This window comes from Pelobates fuscus, chromosome 8 (genome assembly GCF_036172605.1).
Source record: "Pelobates fuscus isolate aPelFus1 chromosome 8, aPelFus1.pri, whole genome shotgun sequence".
NCBI lineage: Eukaryota > Metazoa > Chordata > Amphibia > Anura > Pelobatidae > Pelobates > Pelobates fuscus.
The window spans coordinates 60,546,060-60,570,796 of NC_086324.1; the positions used below are offsets into that span (position 1 = coordinate 60,546,060).

The following is a 24,737-nucleotide window of genomic DNA, read 5'->3' on the forward strand; positions in this document are numbered from 1 at the left end:
GAGCATTTGTGCTATAAAAGCAGGGGACGCATATTGGCCAAGCATGGCCCGACACCTCAGTACGGATCTGCTCGGCAGTGACGTTGATTACCCCTCCGGAGTAACTTTTTGCACCCAATTAAGAGAATGGGCTAAGGACAAACTTGCGGATCAGGCTGCTGGCCTTACTGATGTTATTCAAGATAAAGGAGAATCGGTGGAAAGGTTTCATGCAAGACTGTATCAAATGTTCACAGATTTGGGGTTTGATCTTACTGACAAGATTCATTCACAAATGCTGTCAGGTGCGTTTGTCCAAGGTGTTAAAGACTCTATACGCAAGGGAATTATTGCTGCACGTCCTGAATACAAGGTTGTTCCCCTGGATACCCTGCTTTTAGTTGCTAGAGGGTTGGAATCTGTTCAGACCCCAAGAAGATCCAATCCAGCTCCCCTCATGGTAGCTCGCGCTACCCCCGTCACCTCTGGCACCAAGAGAGTCAGGTTAGAAGATGTAACTTGTTTCAATTGTGGGGCTCAGGGACACTACAGAGGCGACTGTCCGGAACCTAAAAAGGAACCAGGGGCACCCAAGAAGTTCTCTAAGCCTGCCCCAGGCCCCAGGACCGAGACAAAGGTTTCAATTGTTGAAGAACCGGACGATTAGGAGACTGGCAAGCCTGTGTCTGTAACCCCTGTAATGGCAGTGTCTACAGGGGATAAAGGGGGGCCACTCGCCACAGTGACTTTGCCTATTGAAGGCCACCCTACCACATTCCTTGTTGACACAGGTGCAGCCCGTAGTGTTCTGCGAGAACAAGACCTGCCAGACCCATCTTTTCTGTCAAATATCGATGTCTCTTGTGTTGGAGTGGATGGCCAGCCGAGACATAGCCCCCTAACAACTCCGCTGCGAGTTGGTTCTAGCCTGCTCGCTCGCTTTGTAGTATCCTCCACATGCCCCATTAACCTGTTAGGTGCTGATGTCCTCTCACGCCTGCAAGCATCCATCACTTTTACCCCGGATGGGCAGGTAGAAATGTTTACACCTCTGTCTGTATCAGACACTTCAGCCCTATGCTCTTTGCCTCTGATGCTGCATTTAGAAAAGCCCCGTGAGGAGGCAGCAGAATTAAGGTCCAATTTCCCAGAGGAATTAAAAACACAGGTGCCCGCTAAGTTATGGTCCTCAGGCCCAGAGGACATAGGTCACCTAAATGTTCCCCCTGTGGTGGTAAAGCTTATTCCAGGGGCTAAGTTACCAAGAAAACCACAATATCCATTAAAACCAGCACAGTCCGCTGCAATTTCTGTCCACATCAAGGCACTCTTGGAGAAGGGTGCCCTGGTAAAATGTAAATCTGAATGCAATACCCCGTTATTTCCTGTGAAAAAGAAAACTCCAAAGGGTGAACCAGAGAAGTACAGGATGGTCCAGGACCTCCGTGCTGTTAATGAAGCTACCGTCCTGGACACCCCTCTTGTACCAAATCCCCATACTCTGCTCTCTGGAGTCCCACCATCTGCAAAATTCTTCACAGTTATTGACCTGGCCAATGCCTTTTTCAGTGTCCCACTGGACCCATCCTGTCAATACCTGTTTGCTTTCACTCATGAGATGCAACAGTATACTTGGACTGTCATGCCCCAAGGGGCACAAAATTCTCCAAGTCAATTTGCAAAGGCCATGGGCACCATCCTTGACCCATGGCAAGCTGAGCACCCAGAAGTTGTCTTGCTCCAGTATGTGGATGATTTACTGCTCTGTGGAGATGATATACCCACTACTGAAAATTGCTCGATTAGTCTCCTTTGCTATTTGGCAGAGCAAGGATGCAAAGCTTCATTCATCAAGCTACAATTCTGTCAATCTTCAGTGATCTTCCTTGGACATTGCCTATCTCAAGGTACCAGACATCTTACTCGGGACCGGGTAAGAGCTGTTTTGGACATTCCACCTCCAAGGACTTCAAAGTCTCTTCATGCCTTCCTAGGCCTCATTTCCTACTGCAGAGCATGGATCCCAGAAGCCTCTCTGCTTATGCAACCTCTCTATGATGCTCTTAAGTCTGACCCGTTCTGTCTGACCAATGAAGCCCTGGCCAATTTCGATGCTTTAAAACGGGCCATTGCTTCTGCCCCTGCCTTGGGCCTACCTGACTACTCCAAACCCTTCAAATTATTTGTCTCTGAAAGACAAGGCCACGCAACAGGAGTTCTCACCCAAACAAATGACTTAAGAGGCCGCCAGAGGCCTATTGGATATTTCTCATGTCAACTAGACATTGTGGCCAGAGGGACTCCTTCCTGTCTCAGGGCTGTTTTTGCCGCAAGAGAGCTCATTGAAAGAACCTCGGACCTGGTCCTTGGCCACCCTCTGGTTGTTTTGGCCCCTCATGACATTTCTGCTATTATCAACCAAGTCCAGCTCAAGCACGTGTCTCCAGCCAGACACCTGCGCCTACAGTGTCATCTTCTTTTGCCTGACAACATTTCCATCCAAAGATGTCAAGTGCTTAATCCGTCCACTCTTCTTCCACTCCCTGAGGGGGGTATCTATTATGGATTTATCACGGATGAAACCTATATTCACCTGCTCTGTGGATGTATCAAAAAAGTCATGCATCCACATTTGACATTTTATGAAGGCGAAAAACCTCTCTGTGAAGGCCCAGATCACGCCTTCTGTACCATGTGGTACAAGCCAAATATTACTCCCGAACCTTGCTATGAAGATGAGCTTTACCACTGGACCGACGTAAAGCTCACTGCACAAGACTTTTATTGTGACTCTGAAGGTAATAGCATGGTCTTGGTCCAGCTACCTCAACAACTTAACTACCTCTACCGCCATTGGGATACCGCTATCCCACATATTCCTGTTACCAAGTTGAAGACAAGGTCATGGAATGATCTTGGGCCCATGGCAAAACTATGGGCCACCATGAATGAAGAACAGCTACAGGAAAATGGTATTGCCAAATACCCAACAACTGACCTTCTGGAAGCATGGCCACGCCATTTCCTGGAAAAGGAATTTCAAGACCTGGTCATAAAGAATGATTATGACCCAGAAACACCTCATGACTGTTTTGAACAGATGAAAATGGAAACAGTGCACTTACCAACCGTGCATGAGAACCCATTACCAGATCCGGATTTTACCCTGTTTGTGGACGGATCGAGATATGCCGATGAAGGAGGAACATATCACACAGGATATGCCGTAACCACAACAGACGAAGTCATCAAATCATCATCCTTACCGCCAGCAATGTCTGCACAAGAAGCTGAATTACAGGCTCTGACTTCAGCATGCAAAATTTCCGAAGGAAAACGTGCCAACATCTATACAGATTCAAGATATGCTCTGGGTGTGGCACATGACTTCGGCCTAATTTGGAAGACAAGAGGATTTCTTACCACCGCCGGTACACCAGTCAAACACAGCACTGCAATCAAGGAGCTAATGGATGCCCTCCTACTTCCCGAAGAGGTGGCCGTTCTGAAAGTCAAGGCCCATGGAAAATTGGATACAGATGAAGCAAAGGGCAACCATTTGGCTGATCAAGCTGCTAAGTTAGCGGCCAGGGATCTGCAGGAAGTGGATGAAGAAGTGTCCGGACAAGAAGAAGAAGAAGTCCCTATTTTTGCTCTGCAAACTCTTCCTACTGATTTGCGAATCTTACAAGAACAACAAGCTGCAGTCACTCCTGAAGAAATCCAGAAATGGAAAAAGAAAGGAGCTGTCCAAAAGGACGGAATATATTACAACAACTTCAAATTTTGTCTTCCCAGAAATTTGTATCCAGCAGTTGTCCAATGGGCACATGGGCCTGCACACCTGTCAAAAGAATTGATGGCCGCCCTCATACAGAAGTATTATGAAGCACCTGGAATCACAACATTGATCAATAGCTTCTGCAAGGCCTGTGTCATTTGTGCAAAATGCAATCCAGGAAGACCAGTTAAAGTACCTGCGAAACACCTGGCAAAGCCCATGTACCCCTTCCAGCGGATTCAAATTGACCACATCCAAATGCCCAAGAGTGGGCCCCATGAATATGCACTAGTAATAGTGGACATGTTCTCAGGCTGGCCAGAAGCCTACCCAGTGGCCAATATCACTGCAAAAACAACCGCAAAGCGCCTACTTACAGATATTGTATGTAGATTCGGACTCCCAGAAGTTATTGAGAGTGATCAAGGCCCAGCCTTTACAGCAACTGTGACTAAAGAAATTTGGACTGCTCTAGGGGTGACTCTAGCCTTCCATACCCCTTACCACCCACAAAGTAGTGGTAAAGTGGAGCGCATGAATGGCACCCTAAAAACTAGAATGTTAAAAATGTCACAAGAAACAAAGATGCCCTGGCCAGAAAGCCTACCAATAGCTCTATTTAGTGTTAGGCACACACCTAGAGGGAAGCATTCACTGTCCCCATATGAGGTTCTATTTGGGACAGCACCCAGACTAGGTTGTTATTATCCGCAGCAGTTGCAACTCCAATCAGATGTTTTAGTAGACTATGTAACTGAACTTGCAAATGTCCTAAACAAAATACATGCCCAAGTTTTCTCTTCAATTCCAGATCCCGAATTGGATACAGGTTCCCATAACCTACTTCCCGGAGATTGGGTCCTGGTCAAGAAGTTTGTGCGGAAAAATACCCTGGAACCAAGATTTGACGGTCCATTCCAAGTTCTCCTGATTACCGCAACCTCCGTCAAATTGGCCGGTAGGCCAAATTGGATCCACGCTTCCCACTGCAAGAAATCTCCTGCCCCAGAGGAAGCGAATATCGCACAAACATGTATCTCTGGTACATCTTCCCCTTAATTAGCCTTATGAAGGCCCAACAAGTAGCCATTACCAAGGACATTAGTGGGTACACCTTCTGGTATAATTCATCATGTACCCAGGTGACTACTTATACCTTTGACTACTGTGATATTGTAGAATGCCCATTTCCCACACCACAAATCCAGAGCATCTATAGAGATATCCCTCATTCGAAAGACCCATATGTTTGTGTAGTTGACAAACAATGGGGGCACAATTGTGATCACTGGGGGGCGGCGGGATGGAATGCCGGGCCTGCCTGGGGTTACAAACCAAAAAGTGCCGTATCTAAAGTAGATGATCATGGTAGATCCCTCCTCCAGAGGATGACTTTGAGAAAGCCTGGGGGGAGTACACCAATGAAATTAATTCTTAATATTGAGCATCCAAGCCCAACGGATGCAGACCAGTATGTGATGGGGATGTATTGGAAAAAGGGTTCCTATAAAAAGTTAGGGCATTTCTACCTTAAAGATATGTGCAACTCTTCTGAGTGGCAAGGGGCCACCCATATGGTCCCTAACCCATTAAAGCCTCATATCCAGACCTTTCAAGACATGATGGCCATTGCTAACCCCACTTTTGAAGATACCATGGCCGCTGAAACAGGTTTTAATGATGTAAATTTATGGTTAGAATGGATGAAATATAATGCTAATAAGCATAATAGAACTGCATGTTACGTGTGTGGCGGTGCCCGGCCTCACCTGGGTACCGTACCTTTAATCCTACCCGTAGATATAGAAGAATGTATTTTAAGCCTTTTTGCCTATCACTATAATTTTAACAGGTCCATATGTATTGCATGGACAAAGGAGTATCCTCTCCTAGCCAACGATGTCAAACCCCCTGATGGTATTACCGTATATAAAGGTAATTACACGTGCTATGCCATGTACGATGGTATTGGTAAATTTGTGGGTAACTTTTCTAAAGGTTATTGTGCTACATACAGAACTGTTCCTGTGCGCTTGCTGCAACACCATACTAGGTCACTAGGAGACATTTACTGGTTGTGTGGGGATTTACAGCTGAGATCCAGAATGGACACAGCGTGGTGGGGGGAGTGTACGTTGACTAAGGCCATTATGCCTATACACATTATCTCTGACACACACCTCAACACCCATGGGCCCAGCCACACTAAGATTAAACGTGAAGCCCCAGTAAAAGGAAGTTTTGACCCTCACATTTACATTGATGCCATTGGAGTGCCTAGGGGGGTGCCCAATGAGTTTAAAGCAAGGGATGAAGTTGCCGCAGGATTTGAATCAATTTTTACCATAGTTACCGCAAACAAGAATCTAAATTGGATAAATTACATTTATTATAATCAACAGCGTTTTGTCAATTACACCAGAGACGCCCTCCAGGGGTTGGCCGAACAGTTACAGGCCACATCCCAAATGACTTTCCAGAATAGGATGGCCCTAGATATGATCTTAGCCGAAAAAGGAGGGGTTTGTAAAATTTTGCCCGACACCATGACATGTTGTACATATATCCCAGAAAACACAGGCCCTAATGGTAAAGTTACATTAGCCATAGAAAAATTAAATGACCTGTCTGAAGAGTTAAAAAGGAATTCTGGGATAAAAGATCCCTGGGAAAGATGGTTTGGTTGGATGACAGGATGGCAAAAGGCTTTAATGCAGATTGGTATGGCTATACTAATTTTTCTTTTTATCTTTGCTCTTCTCTTTTGTTGTATCCTCCCATGTCTGAGAAAATCCCTCATGAAGACTGTTGACCAAGCGGCACCCACTTTCACCCATCTCGAAGTTGATGACCAAGAATCCCAAGACATCAATTCACCCTGTCTGCCGCTGCAAACATTCCCCTTTGTTGATAAAGTGCAGGAATTCTAGGAAGGGACTAGCCTAGGGACAGCATCTGTCAGTGAATGGTAAAGGCCCCGTGTTGGAGAAGTGGTGGATTAGCTGCCATGGGATACCCATGGGTGTGAAGTGTTCGAGAGCCATACTGACGGATGAGTTAGCCTATCAGGGTCAGATCTAGGGACAGACTTGCACTTTGCATTAACATCTAGCTAGCGGCCACGGGGTTTCTGTGCCTTTGGGTTAACACGTCTTCTGATACTAACATAATAAAGTTTTATCTCTTAGAATCTAACATTTCATAGGGGGGACTGATGTGGAATTATTAAAAAATCTTTATTGTACTTGTATTGAATTATTGTACTAACTCCATTTTAACTTTATACTGTGACTTCATCCTCCATTTTGTCCCCCTAACCTGACTTCTTCAATCCTCCATTTTGTCCTCATGACTTAACTTGTTCATTTTAAAACTACATTACGTGACTGAACTTCTCAACCCAATTAGTACAGTAGACAAAGACTGTGTTTCCTTCAAGGACAAGTACCAGGAGGTGCTGGCTACTCCTTAAGACTTGCTGGCTACTCCTTAGAGCTTGTAAGATAGTACAGTTTGAAGGCCACAGAACACAGTAGTAATGAAATGTTCTATTCATAAGAGACCTTGCACCTGGACATAAAGCCTGATATCATTGACCGTGTAAAATGACGCTTAGGACCCCCTTGTCCCCCACCCGTGTCCAGAATAATCCCACCTCTGATGGGTGGGCACGGGACTAACCTCTTAATTTTACGAACCAATAGGTAAGACACTAACCCCGTCACTTAACAATTAATCCAATTGATGATGTTTATTTGCTGATATTCTAATAATCAATGATGACGCAAAATGCCTCTTAAAAGGGCCTGCGCGCCCGCTTTTTCTTCACTTGCCAATAAACTTTCTCGAAGTTATTTTAACCTGAACCTCGTGTGTCAGACTTAATTACTTCAGCGTATATACGCAATTTAATTTATTGATTTGGACAGGAACAGATAGACTTTGAACATTTTGGTTTACTTTCAAAAAGTACCATAACATGTGCATCTATATCTGTGGATCTGTTTATGCCAGTGTGTGTATGTGTATGTCTGTTTATCTGTATGTATGCCCGTGTGTGTATATCAACATATGTGTCAGTGTGTCTGCTGGTGTGGCAATGTTTGTATCTGTGTGCCTGAACATCTGTATGTGTCAGTGTGTGTATCTGTATATGTTAGTATGTGTATCTGTGTGCCTGTATCCACATGTATGTTAGTGTGTGCATTAGTGTGTCTGTGCAACTGTATGTGCAGCAGTGTTTGCATCTGTGTTTGTGTATCTGCATTTGTGTCAGTGTATGTATCTGTGTGTGTTTACATCTGTATGTCAGTGTTTGATACACACATACAGTTGCACAGACACACTGACACACATGCATGCACATAGATACAAACACTGATACACACACACTGGTTCATATACAGATGTATAGACACACAGATACAAACACTGACACACATGCAGATACACGGATACACTGATTCACATACTGACAAACATGCAGATATTGATACAGTGTGTCTTTGTATCTACTCAGTGTCAGGGCAGGGAGAGCCTGGTGCAGAGTAGAAGCAGGGAGAGCCTGGTGCAGAGGAAAAGCAGACAGTGCCAGGGGCAGAGGAGAAGCAGAGAATGGGCAGAAGAGAAGCAGAGAGAGCAGATATGGGGCAGAGAGAAACGTATGCATTTGAACTAACAGCAACACTATTAATTACAAACATTTGGCTAATATGAGGGGTACAAATTATGAAAATGGGGTACTCAAGTGAAAAGAGGTTGGGTACCACTCACTTAACTGATCAGTGTATCTAATTTACAGACTGATTTCTAAACCCATTTATTGTATTTAAGACACATTACTGTAAATATAATTGCTGTAAAGCTCTGTCACACACATCAGGCACACCAACAACATGGCAAAGAGGGGCATTAGGGACTGTCTCTCCTACACAGGGACACTTGGATGGCATGCAGCTTGACTTTAATTATTTTTTAACTCTTTCGAATTGCATTTTAACAGGAATGCCGTGTTTAGTGAATAATCCCCACATAACTACACGTAATTCACACCTAACCCTGACAGAATCACTGGCAGGGTACCAGAATGCAAGGTACCCATCAATGCAGAGTACACAGCCCTGATATGATGATCAATCAAACTCTGTCTCCAGGGAGTCTCCAATTAATATTATTATTATTATTATTACAGGTTCCACGGTGTTACCGCCAACCAGGTGATCACGTGGTTCTATAACGTCATATAATAGCACTAACCAGCCCCTCCCTATTTCCCATGTACACCCTCGCAACGGTTTCCCGCCCTTCCCCCCCATCTCCCCATCCCCCTCTAAGCGCGCTCCAGGCACAGACAGAGGATTCTGGGCGGGACTGTAGGCGGAGACCTGACAGGAGCGCGCCTCGTGCACGCGCAGTCTGCTCCACGTGACGCCCTGCACCCAATGGGCGCTCGGGATTTACAATGTGGGGGTTAAATTAAAAAAAAAAAAAAAAAAAAGGAATAGCGCGCGCTCCCTGTACCAGCGAAAAGGGGATCGGAGGCGAAAGAGAATAAAACCAATTACATTATTATTATTTGTTGCGGTTTAAGAATCTGAAAAAGAAAGGAGAGGGAAATAAATAAATCCCACCAGCAACTCCCTCCGCACAGACCGAGCCAGGCCCGCGGCATACAGGAACCGACTGACCGGAGAGAGCCATGTCTGAGGAGAAGCCCAAGGTAAGCGTCCATGGCGGAGGGCGGTGTGACCCACACAGACACACAGAGAGGGGGGCCATAGTGTGGCTCGGAGTGCAGGCCGTGCTGGTAGCCAGGCCGCAGGGGGCTCTGTGTGTGGGGGGCCGGCTAGCCCGGGGGAAAGGAGCCAGGCTGCCCGTTACACGTGTATCCCAGCACTGACCAGGAAACCCCCAGCCAGGGCCGCACAGACTACTGGGATTTGTAGTACAGCCTTGTGACCTCTCTTGGGGTATGTGTGTGTGTGTGTGTGTGTGTGTGTGTGTGTGTGTGTGTGTATATATATATATATATATATATATATTATACTTGTATACAGAATATTCTGTCCTTCTTGCTTGTGACTGACAGAGGGAAATTGCAGGAGGAAAACGTAGACAAAGAGATTAATTACTAAAACAGGGTTTAAAATTTTACCTGCTATTGGCGAGTGTTAATTTTAGTTCTGGCGAGTACGACTTTGTCGCCGATGAGTGCCGTTGGCCCTCCAGGCTTGCAATGGTGAGTAACTTTTTTTTTTAAAGAGTCGATGGCGGCGTAGGTTCGTAGTTGTGTTGGGCAGCGCGTTTCGTGTGAAGTGAAATGCGTAGGAAAACAGGCTGGCACTGGCAATCTTTGAATGTGTTCCTCCTATTGTGTGTGTGTGTGTGTGTGTGTGTGTGTGTTTGAAGATAATCTGTAGCCAGCTTTCTGTGGATTTGTTTTCACGTGTGTGTGTGTGTGTGTGTGTGTGTGTGGCTATTGCTTGATATGTAAATTATACTTTTGCTTTTTTGGTGGTAAGTAGGACATTTTTACTAAGGGACACTATAGGCACCCAGACCACTTAAGCTCATTGAAGTGGTCTGGGTGCAGTGTCGCAGTCCCCCTTAGTCCTACAATGGAAATCATTGCAGGATTAAGAGTGCCTCTAGTGCAGGGCTTGACAAATTTGCTTTGAGTCTAGGAGCCAGCTAAAAAAAGTTAGGAACCAGATTTTAAAATGCAATTCTTAAGGGACACGATAGACCACTACAGCTTAATGTAGTGGTTCTAGTGTCTATAGCCTGTCTCTGCAGGCTTTTCAATGTAAACACAGAATTTTCAGTGAAAAGGCAGTGTTTACATTGCTTCCTAGTGACCGTCACTCAGACGGTCACTAGAGGTGCTTCCTGTATCAGTGCTGCACAGTGTGCAGCACCTACATTCAGCGTCTCCACACTCTGCATGGAGGCGCTGAACATTCCCCATAGATACATTGATTCAGTGCATATCTATGATGTGCAGCATTTTGCAGCCAATTCTATGGCAAAACAACAATCTTGATGATCTAGAGCAGGGGTCCTCAAACTCTGGCCCCCCCAGATGTTGCTTAACTACAACTCCCGTGATTCTTTAACCTCTTAAGGACACATGACGTGTGTGACATGTCATGATTCCCTTTTATTCCAGAAGTTTGGTCCTTAAGGGGTTAAATTACATAGATAGCCAGAGAATCATGGGAGTTTTAGTTCAGCAACATCTGGGGGGCTGGTGTTTGAGGACCCCTGATCTAGAGCCAGGGCCAGTCAAGGGGAGACCAGCATGGCGTGGGGGGGGGGGAGAAAGGTGAGTAAAAACACCATTCCGTTGCAAACGGAAGGGGTCTGGTAACCTACACACACATACCATGACCCGCGCGTGTGCCATGATTTGCGCACGCACACACGCCATGACTTTCACGTGCATGCACCCACACACACACACGTCTTATTCCGGCTCCCGGCATCACTGGAGGGCGTGCGAGGAAGCAAAGCAGGGAGGTTGTTACAACTCCTTCATGCGCTTGCCCGTCTGCCTCCACCTCCAGGAGCCCCCCGTCCGTGCGCAGACCAACTCTCTCACTCGCATGGTCGCCCGCCCACGCTCTTACTGAGCTGGCCGACCGACCACCCACATGCACGCCCATGTTCTTTATGAGCCTGCCGGCCATTCGTCTCGACTAATAGTCAGCCAACCATCTCGGGGGCTCAATGGGCCAGCAAATCCCAGGCACCAGGACAAAAATCCTAGTCGCCACAGCGACCTGGCGCCTGGGATTTGTCGAGCCCTGCTATAGGGTCAAGGGCACAAACGTGTTCCTGACCCTATAGTGTTAAAAAAAAAAACCATAGCTCCCCTAAATTTAGTAAAAGTTTATTCCAGTCTGCTGCTGCTGGCTCTGCCTCTGATCTGCTTGCTTGGCTGACTTCATCAGAAGTGTTGATCTCAACCAATCACAATGCTTTCGCATAAGAAAACAATAGATTGCCTGAGACTGTCAAGGAGGCAGATAAGAAGCAGAGTCAGCACAGCCAATCAGCATCTCCTCATTGAGATGCAATCAATGAGGAAAGTTCAGTGTCTCTATGCAGAGGGTTGAGACACTGAATAGCCGTGCCACTGCCCAGGAAACACCTCTAGTAGCCAGTGGAGGCATCACTTGGCTGTAATTTAAATGCTGCCTTTTCTTTGAAAAGACAGTGTTTACTGCAAACAGCCTAAAGGGAATATTTCCACTCACCAGAGCATATACAATAAGCTGTAGTAGTCCTGGTGACAATAGTGTCCCTTTAAGTTTGGTCTTCATGGCAGCACCTCTGCTGAGACTTGTAATGAGCAGAATAAAATGTATAGATGCGGATCTTCCTTTTCTTCCCTTTATCCAGGTATACACATGTGGGGGGAAAAAGGAGAGGGGGAAAAGGAGAAACAGATACATAGTGCAGTAAAATAACACTTTATTAAGTTGCACTCACAGACTATAAATAGCAAAAAGGCCCATCTTAATCCACTTCACTCGATCCAAAAGAGAAAATCCAGGACCTCCCAGAAGCAGAAACAAACAATTAAATAAAATGTGCAAGAAGATGAGTACACTTTAAACAAAATCTCTCTACCCTACGCGTTTCGTCCGACTTCGTCAGGGGTTTCCCAGCATCTGTATCATGTATAGACAACCTTTAATGCTAAATTTAATGAGCATAACTTGTTCAGGCTGTGGCATACCCTTTTACACATTGTTCCATGTAATATGTGACCTATAAATGCTAAAAAGAAGAAAATCTTTCATATTTTCAGGTATTTAGTAACTACTCTAGTTCTGGATGTTTTATGGTTTGTAGTTGGATTCTCATCCTTTTGTCATATACAATCTTTTGATTGCTTTGGAGTTTCCATCACGGTCAACATCAGTCTTTCATAAAGTTGTTTTCTCTGTGAAAGTAATTAAATGACCAGAAGTGATAGAGCTGCTTTAAGTAATCATTAATCTAATATGTCGTAACATAGTTAATTTGTGCTAAGTAAGCACATCTGCATACAAATACCACTTTACATACATGTAGTGCCTTTGAAACCTATAGAACAGCCTCTCGGCAGCATGAACTGCCTAGTGTACCACATAAACAATTGAGAACAAAGAAAAACATACTACTAGACAGTATTCCTGCATTTTGGTACCAAAGGGTAGTGGGTGTGGTATATCAATACAGCATCTAAACTCCTCAAGTTATTGTGTGCCCTTCAACCATTCCGTGATGAAAACAGTTTATTTATGGTTTAAAGGTAAACTAAGGTCCCCAGTTGTCCTTGGCGAATACTTCCTAGTTAAGCAGAGCGTCTTTGGGGTGGCTGTGATAGAATGAGAGTGCTCATGTAAGGCTGTCATCCTTTTTCTGCCCTCAAGAGAAATGGAAGTGCAATGAGAAGAACCCCCAAAGAGACTGAAATATTAATGCAAAAATTTACTTTTGTTTCTTTTTAGGAAAGTGTGAAGACTGAAAATGACCACATCAATCTGAAAGTGGCTGGACAGGATGGATCTGTTGTCCAATTCAAAATAAAGCGACATACTCCCCTCAACAAATTAATGAAGGCATACTGTGACAGGCAGGTATGTACTTTGGGCATCCCTCCGTGGTCTTCTGTAACTGTTTGTTTTTTTATTTCCTTGACTTGTGCTTTTTAGGTTTTCTTGCATCAAAGTGGGTTGGCATGGTGGTTTCTGGTGTGTGTGTGTGTGTGTGTGTGTGTGTGTGTGTGTATACATATAAATATCTTAATAAATATACAAAGTGTTCTGTGTTATAAGGCGCTTAAAATAGTGAAACTTAAAGTGCTCTCAGTTATAGCAGCTTTCACACAAAAATAGGAACTCTCTATTCCTATTACATCAAAATACAAAAAAACACTATTTAACAGATAAGTGCCAAATTAGTGAAGGTGTGTAGCGCTAAAAAGTAGATTACTTACTCCCAACTTATTGGGGATATAGTAGTGTGTAAATGGCTGTATAAAAACAAAAGGGAAAAGTATATAGTGCAACACTGTTAAATTGAAATGGAAATATATATTCCAAATTGGAAGCACTCACGTGGTTTAGAGCCTATTATGGATTGGCTCTAATCACTTGCGCCGTTGTGCACTTAAGGTGGCACACACCTTCTAGGTCCACGTGTAAGATGTTCCTCAGAAGCATGTAAAACAAAGAGGTAGGGGGGGAGACAGGGAGAATTGCCCTGGTGCAGAAATCCTTAATCAGGTAAGGTATAGTGCAAACACATATAGATGGCTTCTCACCTTAAAAAGAGCCTATCACTTGGCTCTAAGTGTGTAAGCAGATGAGTCCAGTTCTAGGGTGACTCTACCCTTCTTTGAGCAGGATAAATGGTCCACCAAAGTGTAGATTCAATAAAATTTATATTTATTCCATTAATGTAAAACTTTAAAAAATAAGTTGCAATACATACACAGTGGTGGTAAGTCCAAAGTCCAAAACGCTTTCGCCGATTCTGTTCGGCTTTTTCAATTGGTAATGTACTTCCTGCTCTCTCATACATATATATCCCTGTCTGAACACTGATTGGTTGCAGGAGATCGTGATACGGCCAATCACGAGTGCTCCTGTTGAAGATGGGTGTGTATCTCCAATATGCCAATAATCTATCCCGTATGCGTGACGTCATCACGCACGCACACGCGTGCGCGTGTCGTCACTTCCGGGAACCTGAAAAGTGTGTATACACCTCTGTAGTCCTATTAATCCGATCCCACTGAATCCAGAAAACAGATCTTTCTTCATATCTTGCCTCCATAGTTCATAATACTTCATTATCTTACATCAATATGGCAGATGGTTGTGTCATTAGTGTCTTTATTCGTTCATCGTTGTATCGATGTCCATGTCTCCATTTTGGTTATGGGCAAAGTCCTGGCATCACTTAATCATTGTAATGAGTAGTTCCTAAAGCCATATGCTCATTATCAGAGCAAACAAACAGATATAACAACATATAAAATAATTAGTATAGACACTATTCTACTAGTGAACTCTTATAAAAACATATATAGATAGCAAAAAAGTGGTAATGTGCAGAAATAATATCTATAATTGAGGACATGATTAATGTTCATAAGCTTATACAAGCCAGACCATACCAATATAAGTGTTAGTCCACCCATTGTTAGAATCCAAAATGGATCTAGACCCAAGATGATTGAATGAGCCACTGTTAAAAATAGGAAGTTATTGAAATAAATAAATATAGATATTAATTAATACAATAAAAAATGTAAAAAATCTATATATTAAATTACTTGTAAAAAGTGGCACAATTCAAAATCATCATTAAGTCCATGTGGTTGCATGGTATTAAGATTAAAAATCCACTGCATCTCTGTTTGTCCAATCAATTTTATAGGGTCCCCTCCTCTCCAATTACCGATTTCTTTCTGGATTCCCATAAATTTCAGTAGTGATGGGTCACTATTGTGTTTATTCTTGAAGTGTAGGGACACGCTGTGTTTTAGGAAGCCATTTCTGATATTCCTAATGTGCTCCTGAATTCTTGTATTGAGTGTCCTCATCGTCCTCCCTATATAAGTCAGCCCACATGGACAGCTGATCATGTAAATTACTTTAGTGGATTGGCAGGTGATGACTTGTTTAATTTTGAAATTTCTATTTACATCTTGTGGGTGATGGAACTCTTTTATCACTCTTCTTTTACTCCTCGAGTTTTTACATGCTCCACACATGCCACAACCATAGAAGCCATTAGATTCTTTAAAAAACTGACTTGTAGATTTTTTGGGGGGTATGTGATTCTTTACCAAATTGCTTTTCAAGTTTTGCACACCTCTATACACTATATTAGGTTTGTCCGGCAATATAGAATTGAGGGCAGGGTCATTTTTCAGTATTGGCCAATATCTCTGAATGATCTTTTTCAAATGCCTACTATTATGGTTAAAGTCACAAATAAACTTCAGATTTTGTGATTCTGCATTATCAGTTTTCTCTTTATATTTAATTAGTTCATTTCTATCCTTTCCTTCGACCTCTTTAAAAGCTTTACTTAAAAGATCATCATCATAGCCTTTTTCCCTGAAATCGTTTATTATTTTCTCTGATTGCTCTTGGAACTTATGTTGTTCTGTACAATTTCTTCTTATCCTTAACAGTTGTGCTTTTGGAGCGTTTAGCAGCCACGGGGAGAAATGACAACTCTTCTCCCCTATGTAGCTGTTAACGTCGACCTTTTTAAAATATGTACATGTCTTTAAAACATTCTTTTCAACATATATATTGAGGTCTAAAAATTCTACAGAGTTTTTACTAAAATGGCTCGTAAGTTTAATGCCCCAATCATTGGTGTTTAAATGGGTTAAAAATACATTCAGTGACTCCTCATTCCCTTCCCAGATAAAAAATATATCGTCAATGTAACGGCGATAGGACACGAGGTTCGCATCCCATCTACGGTCTCCATAGATAAATTTTTGTTCCCAATGGGACATAAAGAGATTCGCGTAACTGGGTGCGAACCTCGTGCCCATCGCCGTTCCACAAGTCTGTAAATAAAATTGTTCTCCGTACCAAAAATAATTATTGTTTAAAATCCAATATATTCCTTCTATTATAAAATCCACTTGTTGTGGTGGGAACTTTTTGGAAAGTTCTAAGAAGTGACGTATTGCTTCGCATCCTCTTGTATGGGAAATTATAGTATATAGTGAACTCACGTCCGCTGTTACAAGGTAATAGTTGTCCTTCCATACAATATTTTGAATTATCTGTAGGACATTAATGGTGTCTTTGAGGTAGCTTTGGCACGTGCACGATGTAAGATAATGAAGTATTATGAACTATGGAGGCAAGATATGAAGAAAGATCTGTTTTCTGTATTCAGTGGGATCGGATTAATAGGACTACAGAGGTGTATACACACTTTTCAGGTTCCCGGAAGTGACGACACGCGCACGCGTGTGCGTGCGTGATGACGTCACGCATACGGGATAGATTATTGGCATATTGGAGATACACACCCATCTTCAACAGGAGCACTCGTGATTGGCCGTATCACGATCTCCTGCAACCAATCAGTGTTCAGACAGGGATATATATGTATGAGAGAGCAGGAAGTACATTACCAATTGAAAAAGCCGAACAGAATCGGCGAAACGCGTTTTGGACTTTGGACTTACCACCACTGTGTATGTATTGCAACTTATTTTTTAAAGTTTTACATTAATGGAATAAATATAAATTTTATTGAATCTACACTTTGGTGGACCATTTATCCTGCTCAAAGAAGGGTAGAGTCACCCTAGAACTGGACTCATCTGCTTACACACTTAGAGCCAAGTGATAGGCTCTTTTTAAGGTGAGAAGCCATCTATATGTGTTTGCACTATACCTTACCTGATTAAGGATTTCTGCACCAGGGCAATTCTCCCTGTCTCCCCCCCTACCTCTTTGTTTTACATGCTTCTGAGGAACATCTTACACGTGGACCTAGAAGGTGTGTGCCACCTTAAGTGCACAACGGCGCAAGTGATTAGAGCCAATCCATAATAGGCTCTAAATCACGTGAGTGCTTCCAATTTGGAATATATATTTCCATTTCAATTTAACAGTGTTGCACTATATACTTTTCCCTTTTGTTTTTATACAGCCATTTACACACTACTATATCCCCAATAAGTTGGGAGTAAGTAATCTACTTTTTAGCGCTACACACCTTCACTAATTTGGCACTTATCTGTTAAATAGTGTTTTTTTGTATATAAATATCTTAAGATTGACTTGGGGGGTTATAATTTTTATTTATTTTTTGTCATGCTAAAAGAAGTCCTACTTAAGTCTACAAACTTACTGAATAGCCTATATAGCCAAATAGTCGTAGCCAAATAGATTTAAATGCTCTCGCTTCTGGCTGGGCATTCTCATTCAGCTCCACTCGGACATCAGCAGGGGAGGAGAGATGCCTGGCGCTGGATTAAGGTAAGTGGCTGATGGGCTTTTAACCCCTTCATAGCCGAGGGAGAGGGGCACTCCAAGAGCCTATAGTGCCAGGAAAACGGGTTTGTTTTCCTGGCACTATAGGATCCTTTTTTTTTTTTTTTAAATTCTTTATTTTTGACAGTGCAGTGAGATGTATATACATTTCAAAAGGCATGAATATATATATTACTAGACAAACATTCAAGTAAGGTAAAGAGTTATTCATACTGCACTGTTTTTTTTAAACAAGTCAAGAAGAACATAGTATAGGACAAACGTGTGAGGGTCTCAGCCAGCCTGACAGCGTTTGGGGGCCATAGTCATGTGCAGTGAGTGGATGGGTCTGAGATTGAGGCAGCTAGGCTCCCTATGCGTCAGCTAGGCGTGAGAGAGAGTGAGTGACACGTCAATGAGTAAAAGGCCATCTATGTGGGCAGTTTAATGAATAAAATAAAAAAAAACGAAACAAAATGGTTTCAGAACGGGTGTCATTTATGGTGTCATTTATTAGGACCCTAGGGTACTTATGCGTTGTCTCTGATGTGGGTCGATTAGTTCCCTGTCAGGAGTAACCTCCCTCCTGTTTCCCGTATGCAGTTGCTTACTGTTCTGAAGCATGGCGCTAGGGTAGTGTGTGGGAGGTGGGGGAGGGGGGGATTGCTTCGCGCATGGTGCGGTCATGTTTAGCAGAGCAGAGGGTGTGGGTGTTAGTATGTGCCAACTTGCTGCAGGTAATAGTTATGTCGGTCTTAGCATATTGACCATTAAAAACAAAGGTAACACATTAAACTTAAATAAAATGAGTAAACAACATGTTGAACTTGATCAGCCAAGGAACAGAGTACTTTCATGTGGCCTGGCAGGGCAGGTGTCTGAGCGTCTATCGGTGTTGGGGTTGGAAGTGACCCGATAGTCCTTTAAGGAAGGGCAGCCAGATGGGCTTTTATTCTCAGGTCAGTTTCTCCGGCCCTGGGCGTCTTGTCGTGCGGGGTATGAATTCCTCGATGGCAGAGGGGTCTAAGTGAGTCAGTCCCGTACCTGCCACACTCTTCGTTCCTGTGATACCAAGCTTGCCCATGAAAGCGTCCAGTTCTGCATAGCTCCGTGCCTTATAGGCAGTGTTTAGGTGGGTGAACATCAGTTGTCTAGGTGTACCCCAGCGGTATGGAATATTCTGCGATTGAAGGAGCTGTAGAAGCGGCCTCAGGGACCTGCGCCATGCAATGGTGTTCCGGGTGAGGTCTGGGAATGTCGTCAAAGATGAGCCTTCAAAACATAATGGGGTCTTTCCCTTTATGGCTTGGAGTAGGAGGGCCTTATCCGACATGGATTGAAAACGGATGATAAGGTCTGCGGTTGCGGACATGGGCGCTGTGGGAGGTTTCGGTAGACGGAACAGCCCATCTAATCTCACCGTTTTTGCTTGCTTGGGTGGCAGCAATGTGCTGAACAGCCTGCGGATGTAATGTGGTAAGTCCGCCAGGTCGATCGAGTCTGGAACGCCGCGGAGTTTGAGGTTGTATCGCCGTTTTTGGTCTTCCATGGCATCCATTCTATCTGTGGTAAGTAATTGTAGTTTGGAAATTTCAGCTATTTGGTTCTCTACCACTGTGAGTCTGGAGTCCTGTGTGCTTGTTGTGGCCTCTAGGAGTGTGATCCGTGAGGTGGCCTTTTCAACCGCCGTTTTAAAGTCCGCCATGTCCGCTGCAATGTTTGTTCGCAGCTCGGCGAGCATGTCCTTTAGCTGGGCGGCAGTTACCGGCTCGGTTGAGGCTTGTTGAGGGATCGTGGGTCTCTTGGGCGCATTGTGGGGTATCTCCTCTCCCATATCGAACGGGTTATCTCCCGATGAGTAAGAGGTCTCGTCTCCCTCCAGCGCCATCTTGTTCCAAGCGGCCCTCTGGGCACCCCGCAGTAGTTCGCCTATGTCTCGGCTTGTTGGGGATCGATCACCCTTGGGTTTTTTATTCTTCCGACCCATATTCCTTACTGCACCTCCGATGACTGGTTTTGCCGGAAAAAAATCGCCTTTTTCACTGAGTTTTGTCAGTTTTGAGGCTGAATGTGCTCGGAGCTCGGGGAAAACGTGTCCGCTCTGTTCCTCAGCTGGCTCCGCCCCCCCACTATAGGATCCTTTTAAAGTGAACATGCCAGTTTAATCATTAAGCCATAAAAAGGTATGTACCTTTCCATTATGCTAAGGGGTCTAGGAAGTTTATATAAATATCCAATAGACCAATAGGAAAAATATCCAATAGGAAAGGTACATACCTTTTTATGGCTTAATGATTAAACTGGCATGTTCACTTTAAAAGGATCCTATAGTGCCAGGAAAACAAACCCGTTTTCCTGGCACTATAGGCTCTTGGAGTGCCCCTCTCCCTCGGCTATGAAGGGGTTAAAAGCCCATCAGCCACTTACCTTAATCCAGCGCCAGGCATCTCTCCTCCCCTGCTGATGTCCGAGTGGAGCTGAATGAGAATGCCCGGCCAGAAGCGAGAGCATTTAAATCCGCCCATAATAAAGCATTACGCAATGCTTTCCTATGTGGCTCTTATTTGACGCTGGAGGTCTGTGAGAACGTCCAGTGTCAAACAAGTGCGGCTTACTCCGTGTAAATTGCCACTAGAGGCTGGATTCACCCTGCAGTGTAAAGATAGCACTTACTCTTAAACTGTTATGTTTTCAGCTGCAGGGTTAAAACTAGGGGGACCTAGTTGAGCTGAAGTGGTCTGGGTGCCTATAGTGATCCTTTAACGATTTCCTGCTAAACTGTATGGATTATGTTCTTTAACTACTAAAATTTATTAACCATTTCTCACATGCTACATAAATTTTTTTTTTTTTTTTTATTTTTTTTTCCCTATTCGTTCCTTCTTTGCTTAAAGTCCTTGATTCACGGATGAATATTTACGCATACAGCCCTGTGCATGTAACAGCTGCATTGCAGTATTTTCTACAAGGAATTTAGAGCAAATAATTTTTGGGAAGACTGTTTAGGTCACTAATGTCCTTTTTTAGTGTGAGATGAGGATTAAAACTGCTTCAAATGTTTGATGTATCATTTGTGTTTGGCTTTTATAGCTCTCTTTCCTTTTCTTTTACAGGGTCTATCCATGAGACAGATAAGGTTCAGGTTTGATGGACAGCCAATTAATGAAACAGACACTCCTGCACAGGTATAAGCATTCCTTTTCTAGGCATTAAATCCTATGCACAGCAAACCATTTTTCTAAATGGGTGTATTATGTGCTTGTCGTATTTTTGTAAGCATATCTGTTAGTAAAGTTAAAAAGGAACCACTGGCATACAAACAGACCATGGTGCACATAAATAATATTTAATTCAACAATGTGTCTTTTAACGTAGTGGTTCTGGGGAATGAGACTGTCTCTGCAGGGTAAACATTGTCACTCAGTCACTAGACAGGCTTCCTGATTGCAATCGTGCAGTTTTTGCAGGACCGATGTTCCGCATCTCCACACTCCACCAAATGCACCTCATAGATATGCATTGAGTCAGTACATCTCCATGAGAAGATGCAGATTGGAAATCCTCTGTATTGAAGAGTGGTGGCTATGGCGAGACTGGCACTCCAGATGACTAAAGTGAAGTTATTACTCAATTTACCTTTCAGGGTTACTTACTAAAGTGAGAAATCAAAGTTAATTTAAATGAACACTATAGGGTCAGGAACACAAACATGTATTCCTGACCCTATAGTGTTAAACCCACCATTTAGGTGGCTTGCCCCCTTTAAAAGGAATTAAAACCTTATTTCCAGCCCTGCGTGGGTCCACCGGCTGGGGCCCGCCCCGATCTGCCTCCTTGTTAACGTTATCAGAATCACAGATTTTTAGGCAATCTAATGCTTTCCTTATGGGATGGGCTAAAATTGTCAAGGATGGGGGTGGGCTCGAACACCGTTTTGATCAATCAGAACATCATGAATCTATATGAGGATGTGCTGTTTGGTCAAAATGAGGAAAACTATCTGTGGAAAATTCAGCATCCCCATGCATTGCCTACTGTGCAGCACTGCCCTAGGAAGCACCTCCAGATACGCACACTAGCGCGGGGGTACATACACACAGATGCACACGCACCTTAACACATTTAGATACATACAATGGCAAGTTCACTCTCTTCATTCGGTCGGTGCTCTGTCTGGGAGAAAGTGAGAGACTGTCACTTCCTTCCAGCATCCTACAGGGGCCTGGTCGCTGCCTTAAAGGGCTGTGGCGCCTGACCGGGCCCCTGTTCAGCGATACTGATCGGTTGACCCTAAGTGCTTGGGCCACCCGATGGGCAAATCGCTGTGGAACTCCAATTAGGAAGCGCTGGCCTAAGGAGTACTATTGCTTCTAACTGGAGAATGTGGCACCATTGTGCACTTTTCTATAGATCTTAGCCACAGCTTTATATTATGCAAGTGGTTCCATTCATTGTTTTTCAACTGTTACCATTTATACACTTGTTGCAATGAGTTTCTACCTCTTTGTTTATTCTCTATAGCAGGGGTGCCCATGATACTTTGTATGCCTTTAGAATAACAAAGAATCATGGAAGCTGTCGTTTTAAAACATCTGGGGGTCTACCTTTTGGGCACTCCTGCTCTATAGCAATTGTGTATATAGGTTTACAAACTTTTTGTGTTTTCACAATGTGTTTTACATTTTTTTTTTTTACGTAGTTCTACATTGTACTTGGTGTACATTATCTTTTTTGTCTTGTCATCTTCTGCCTTGTGTATGTGGGCTTTCTTAACTTAATTGTTGTTTATCCTCCTAGCTCGAGATGGAAGATGAAGATACTATTGATGTGTTTCAACAACAGACAGGTGGCATGTGCTAAAAAAAACACCTTCCTATGTAGAAGTCCTCTGACTCCTCCATGCACCTCTACCCCATTGGATTTGCTATCAGATAGTACATGCAACACATCGCAACAATTCTGAAATGTTAAGACTGTCCTGATTTCCCAACTGATGTATTTTGGGTTTATTCCTCATTTCCCCACCAGTTGAAAGTGTCAGCCATTTTGTTAAGAGGGTTAATCCAAAATGCTATGTTTATTTTTTTTTTTTTTTGTGAGTGTTAGTACTTTCTTTTGTCTTCCTCTCCATGTATGGCACTGTCTGCTTTTACGGCAGTTCTCATGTTTGACTCCCTCTTAATGTAAATTGCTGTACATGATCCAAAGCAGTATGAATTTTAATCTCATTTGTCAGAATAGGTCATTTTGATTGTCACGCTTTCATAAAACCTGTTGCTTTTGTACTGAACTCCTTTTTCTATATTGGGTGGATAAAAAGGCTGTGAGTGCTGATGGTGAGTTATAAGAGGAGAGACATGCTTTTATTTGGTAGATTGCTGTAAATGTTTTAAGAGAAACTATAGGCAGTATAATTAGTTCATCTCATTGAAGAGGCTATGGTTCCTGGAGTCTACTGGCACCTTTCCTCTGTTCAGTATTAAATGTTTTTTGATCAATTTAACTCTGAATGAAGCTCCTCTACTGCCTGCAGCCTGACCCCTACTGAAGGTATGGCTCAAGTGGGCCTCAGCCATACTAAATTCATACCAGTGGCTGTAATATGCTGACAAGAATCAGCAGATGGTCATCTCTGCTGCCCATCACTGCACTGGCTAGTGCTTCCACATTTGCTCAAGCAGCATCTTCTAAAGCCTGTGCTGCAGGTGCATGGAGTCTCTCATTTATGCCTCGATTTAATTCTTTCCAAATGGTCACTATTTGTTAGAGAAACTTTTTAAACTATTCTATGGCAAAATAATTTGAAAAGCTTATTTAAAAAAAAAAAAAGAATTCCTTGGTGATAAATTATTGGAAAACTGTTTAATGGTGAACAGAGGGATGGTGCCAGAGCACTCCAGGCAACTACAATCACTTCAGTGAAATAAAATGGTTAGTGTCTAGAGTGTCTCAAAGTTCATTGGGGGCTTAGTGGTATTTTCCAAACTGACAAATTTTAATTTTACTGGTTTGGGTGTTGAATATAAATGTTTATCTTTTGGCAACAGATTGGTGTCAGAGGTTTGTAGTGAAGTAATCATGAGTCTTGCCATGCAGCGTGTTTGTTTTTCCCCCCTTTTTCTTTAAGATCATATATCTGATTTCTTCCTCCAGCAGCCTAGTAAATATGTTGCTTTGGGAAAACACACAATCTAAAAATGACCATGTTGCTTCCTTAGTGGAACATTTACTGCCATGTGAATTAAAAATAGGAACATACCAACTGTACAAAATTTGTTGAGGGCATTGTTTCTACATTAGAAATTTCTCATTCGGAGTAAAAAAGAAACAGGTGTGTGAGAGCCACATCAGAAAAAGCATGTTTGTTTTTGTGTTGTGGGTTTTTTTTTTTTTTTTAAATAACAAAACGGCTTTAAAATGTTTCATTCATACAAAAGGGTCTTTGATGAATTGCAATATATGTCTGGTTGTTGACAATGATTTTTGACAAATAGCTTCTACAGCCAGAGTGACATTTAGTTTTGAAAACTTGCAAAAGCTCTATCTTATGATTATTTTTAACATGTAAGAACGTTTTTACACTAATCAGTTCTGAGTTGTATTCCCGTTGAGTAGATCAAATTAATGAAGAAGAAAAAAACAAACAAACCGTAAACCTACATCTCCAAAGTAGGAATTTTGTTTTACTCATTAGTCCTTAAATTGTTGCCTCTGGTTTCTTTTAATACTTATAACTGCTGGGTAAATGTATTATTTCAACAATAAAATCAAGAACAAAATTATTATTTTTTGCTTTTCTGACTTTTTACATGGGTTTTATTTTATTTTTTGTCCCTACCCATTTTTAACTGATTGTTTTTATTGTCCCATGTACATATAGATATGTTAACAAAACGTGTGAATCCTAGATAGATTTTTTTTTTTGTGTGTGCTCGGAATTTCTAATAGGTTATGGAATGTAT

At 42.9% G+C, this 24,737-nt stretch overlaps 1 protein-coding gene across 1 annotated transcript; it reads left to right on the forward strand.

The window, feature by feature from the left end:
• Positions 1-9,230: 9,230 nt before the first annotated feature.
• Positions 9,231-24,557, forward strand: SUMO3 (small ubiquitin like modifier 3). The gene is made up of 4 exons (XM_063429912.1): positions 9,231-9,479; positions 13,261-13,389; positions 20,889-20,960; positions 22,573-24,557. Exons 1-4 carry the CDS (start codon positions 9,459-9,461, stop codon positions 22,633-22,635), a joined length of 285 nt encoding a protein of 94 aa, XP_063285982.1. The 5' UTR covers positions 9,231-9,458; the 3' UTR covers positions 22,636-24,557.
• Positions 24,558-24,737: the final 180 nt, after the last annotated feature.